The sequence below is a fragment of the Punica granatum genome, chromosome 2 (assembly GCF_007655135.1).
Source record: "Punica granatum isolate Tunisia-2019 chromosome 2, ASM765513v2, whole genome shotgun sequence".
Classification (NCBI taxonomy): domain Eukaryota; kingdom Viridiplantae; phylum Streptophyta; class Magnoliopsida; order Myrtales; family Lythraceae; genus Punica; species Punica granatum.
The window spans coordinates 41,411,282-41,415,418 of NC_045128.1; the positions used below are offsets into that span (position 1 = coordinate 41,411,282).

A 4,137-nucleotide genomic window follows, 5' to 3' on the forward strand; every position below is an offset into this window, starting at 1 on the left:
ACATCTACAGTTTTCAAGTCCCGGAAGCTGCCTTCTTCTCCACTCCCAGCTATTCTGCCCATATTCTTGCTGAGGGCCCACGGTGTTAGGGGTTTTTTTAGGCTGAGATCGAGTGCAGCTTGCCAGGGCCGACCAAGCAAGTATACTCGCAGGTCTGTCTTGGACGTGCTTAACGAAGCCGGACCTGGCAGGCCAAGCTCAATCAGGCCTAGTTAATTTGCCTTATTTGAGCCTAATCTGGTCTCATTGAGCTCAACAAGCTACTAGCTAGCTAGCACTCTCTTACAGTTACAAGACGGCAACTGTAATCTAAATAGAAATTGTTTCCATGCTAACATAAGAACAAGCTCCTATATTCGAGCTTGATATAATTCCCTACATCTCTTCTTTCCTACATCTCATCTTTCATCACAACAGCAATACAGACTTTTAATTTATATATGGAGCTAGCTCTATCGATCCTTCAATTAACTTGGAATTTCTTTTCCATCAAACCATCCGATTGAGTGCTTAGGTTGAATGCCACGCATGAAACATATCAAACTCCCATGTGTTAGGGCTAATTTGAAAGTCCCAAATTTGATGATGTTGTTGTTGCTGGGACTGATGTGAATCATTAGAAGATGATACATTCACCAAATTTCTCACTCTCTCAGTTATTGTTGCAGCTTCAGTCCCTTCGCCAAGCCGGACCTGGCAGACCAAGCTCAATCAGGCCTAGTTAATCTGCCTTATTTGAGCCTAATCTGGTCTCACTGAGCTCAACAAGCTACTAGCTAGCTAGCATTCTCTTACAGTTACGAGACGGCAATTCTAATCTAAATAGAAATTGTTTCCATGCAAACATAAGAACAAGCTCCTATATTCGAGCATGATATAATCTCTGCATCTCTTCTTTCATCACAACAGGAATACAGACTTTTAAGTTATATATGGAGCTAGCTCTATCGATCCTTCAATTAACTTGAAATTTCTTTTCCATCAAACCATCCGATTAAGTGCTTAGGTTGAATGCCACGCATGAAACATATCAAACTCCCATATGTTAGGGCTAATTTGAAAGTCCCATGGATGATGTAGTTGTTGTTGTTGTAGCTGCTGCTGGGACTGATGTGAATCATTAGAAGATGATCCATTCACCAAATTTCTCATTCTCTGAGTTATCGTTGCAGCTTCAGTCCCTTCGCCAATCTATAGAGAAGAAAAAAGTTCGAAACATCAGTCCGGTTGCCAATCCATATGACCGGCAAATACATCTTATATTATTGTATGGATAATTAAGCGTCCCAAAGCTATGGTAAGTTGAATGACTAGCCAGTGTTGCCTGCAGGTTGAGTTTTTCTTATTATGGTTCTGAAGAGAAAGGCGGGGATCATCAGCTTGAGCTGAGCTCCATTAGATCAAACGTTCAGTTTCCCTTATAAACCTAAAACATGTATTAAATAATTACCTCAGCACGAATCAAGTGGTAGACAGAGCTTCCAACAACAGAGAAGTTCACATTCAGGACTTCAGCTCGCTCTTCACGGAGGACACGTACAGCATCCAAGAAGATGAAATGATTGCACATCTCGCTGATCAGTGTCACCTCTAAGGCTGGCCAATGGACTTGAATGTCCATTTTAGGTGATTTAAAGGTCTGAACAGCACTCTTGCTAGCACTGCTATCCGGTGCGGTGGAACTATGCAATCTTTTCCTGCCAGCTAAAGTATTCCTCTTCTCCTGCGCTTCATTCACCCTCGCCTCCAGGCGTTTTATGTACTTTGCAGCTTCATCTATCTGATCCGGTAGTGATTTCGCTTCCTGCATATATCCACATATTTAATAAGTTCTTTCTGCTCGTTAAACCCTTATATGAATAATCGAGCGATAATAATAAGCAGGTATAGTTAATTTATGTGGGGGGAATGATAAGGAGGGAACGAGTTTCTGGGACTAGCTAGGGCATTGCATGTGCAACTGCAGTAACGAATGACGATCCATATGAACCATGATATATTGGGACTGATAAGGAGTGATGTTGCAATCGGTACCTCATAGGTCTCTTCGTTCTTTCATTTTGTAGGGGACCCGATTTCCCGTCATCATTCTCGCTCAGATTATGTACATATTTCACTAAATCGAACCAAAGCCTCTTAATTAAGTCCAACAAAATCGGTATCAATCTCTATGATAACTCAACTAAGTAAACACATAATACGAGCGTTGAAGAGAGAAAAGATATGATCATCGAGAGAGAGAGAGAGAGACAACCTTTGGGTCCTGATTGTTGTAGTTACGGGGGACGAGAGAGTTGAGCATGGAGTAGAGGTACTTCATCTTGTTCCTCCGGTTCTTCTCCATGGTCTTCCTCTCCACTCGGGTCGAAGAAGAAGAGGCACCCGCAGCCTGAGGTGGTCCGCTCCTCTTTCCCGGCCTCTGATCCATGTTGATTCCCGGGGTGTTCTCAGCAATGAGGAACTTGGCCCATATGATATATGAGAGAAACACGGTACGTTATGGTACTAATGTGAACCCGATGTGGCGACGAATCATGTCTCGGTTTTTGAAAAGCGGGCGGTATTTATACATAAGCAGCAGATCTGAAAGGTCGTGGAAAAGCACAAAAGTATAAGAGAAGCCATAAAAGAGAGTGATATCATGGGGACGAAGAAAACAACGTAAGACTGCCAGGGCAGGGTCGGTCGCATAGTCGTCGTCAATGTCGTTGGGGGTATTGGCGTCAGCATTCTCGCATCGTCAGGTCCAGTTCCCTTTTCCCATTAGCCGCCAGGTTGGAATCAATTGTCGTGTCGTGCTGTTTACACGCGTGGCCTCTCCATCACAAAACAAGTCCCACTGATTAATCAAGAAGATATGAGAATCGATGAAAGTATTATAGCCTCATGCTACGACGGATATACCTTCCCATTCGACGGTGGAGGAGCGATGGGTTCCCTAAGATGTCGGAAAACTTATATAAATCGCTAGTTCGGAGTGAAATGGAAAATCAATTATGAACCATTCGAGGTGTCAATTTCCACTTCCACGCCGATTGACTTCCTTTCTAATTCTTTGTAGTTTTGGTATAAATTTAAAGACTTCGTAGACTTGGGACATGATCTCAGATCATTATCCTTAATATATAATATACGATTTCGTGCGTGCACTCGTTACTCTTCTAACCCACTACGTCAAAGTCAAGCTCTACCTTTTTTTTTTTGGAATATATTTTTTCCGAATACAATCAAGATCGACTTTTTAACTTTTACTAACATGACTCCGTATCACAGTGACGTATTTAATACTTTTAATTTAAGCGTTTAGTACTTCAGTATAAGTGTTTAATATTTTTAGTAATCATGATTGGTTCAAGTGTTTTTTAATTTTACTTTAAATTTAAATATTTAGTATTATAATTGAAATATTTAGTATTTTATATAATTCATCATAAATAGTAAAAGTACTAAATAATTTAACTATAATACTAAATATTTAAATAAAGATATTAAGCACATCATAGTGATACCAACTGATATTAAAAATTTTCCTGCTTTTTATCTATTAACCTATCAAAGAATTCACAAAAGTTGAAGACAGACAAGGGAAAAGAAAAAGGGGAAAAAAGAAACCGTTTCCTCCATCATTATGGAAAAGAAGCAATTTCATTTATCCCATCCAATTGCTTTGTTTGTTTATACTTATCTTAATTTTACTTTTATCTCAATTTAATAACACGGTCATTACTTTTTTTATTTTTTTCTTCAAATTCTCTCTTATACTTTTTCTTATCCATTATTATAATTAATTTTTAATATTAATTTTTCTCCATTGTTCAACACTTTTCTTTAATGTCAATATTTTTTCTTCAATTTAACAACACAATCATTACTTTTTTATTTTCTTTTTAAAATTCTCTCGCATACCTTTTTCAATTATTTTTACATTCGTCTCCTCAAATCAAATTTAATTTCGTTATCAAACACTATATTAGTTATTCATCGTGGTGGAAAGGAGCGATTCTAATTTACTAGTTGCTCAAAGGTATATCGAATATGTTCTCATTCGCATTCCAGTACTAATAATTCACAAATCAGAAATCTAAGCCATACACATGGATATACAGATAGGAACTAAATTAAACTGGACGATGTTAA

At 38.6% G+C, this 4,137-nt stretch overlaps 1 protein-coding gene across 1 annotated transcript; it reads right to left on the reverse strand.

The window, feature by feature from the left end:
- Positions 1-536: 536 nt before the first annotated feature.
- Positions 537-2,556, reverse strand: LOC116194487 (transcription factor bHLH162-like). Its single transcript, XM_031523294.1, has 3 exons — positions 2,255-2,556; positions 1,451-1,804; positions 537-1,191 (listed from the first exon to the last, which is right to left on the reverse strand). The coding sequence occupies exons 1-3, from the start codon at positions 2,426-2,428 to the stop codon at positions 1,003-1,005; spliced, it is 717 nt and encodes a 238-aa protein (XP_031379154.1). The 5' UTR covers positions 2,429-2,556; the 3' UTR covers positions 537-1,002.
- Positions 2,557-4,137: the final 1,581 nt, after the last annotated feature.

Coding starts and splice junctions, on each gene's coding strand:
- LOC116194487 (XM_031523294.1), bottom strand. CDS start 2,428: ATGGATCAGAGGCCGGGAAAGAGGAGCGGACCACCTCAGGCTGCGGGT. Junction 1,805..2,254: donor ACAACAATCAGGACCCAAAG/GTTGTCTCTCTC, acceptor GGATATATGCAG/GAAGCGAAATCACTACCGGA. Junction 1,192..1,450: donor ACCACTTGATTCGTGCTGAG/GTAATTATTTAA, acceptor TCTTCTCTATAG/ATTGGCGAAGGGACTGAAGC.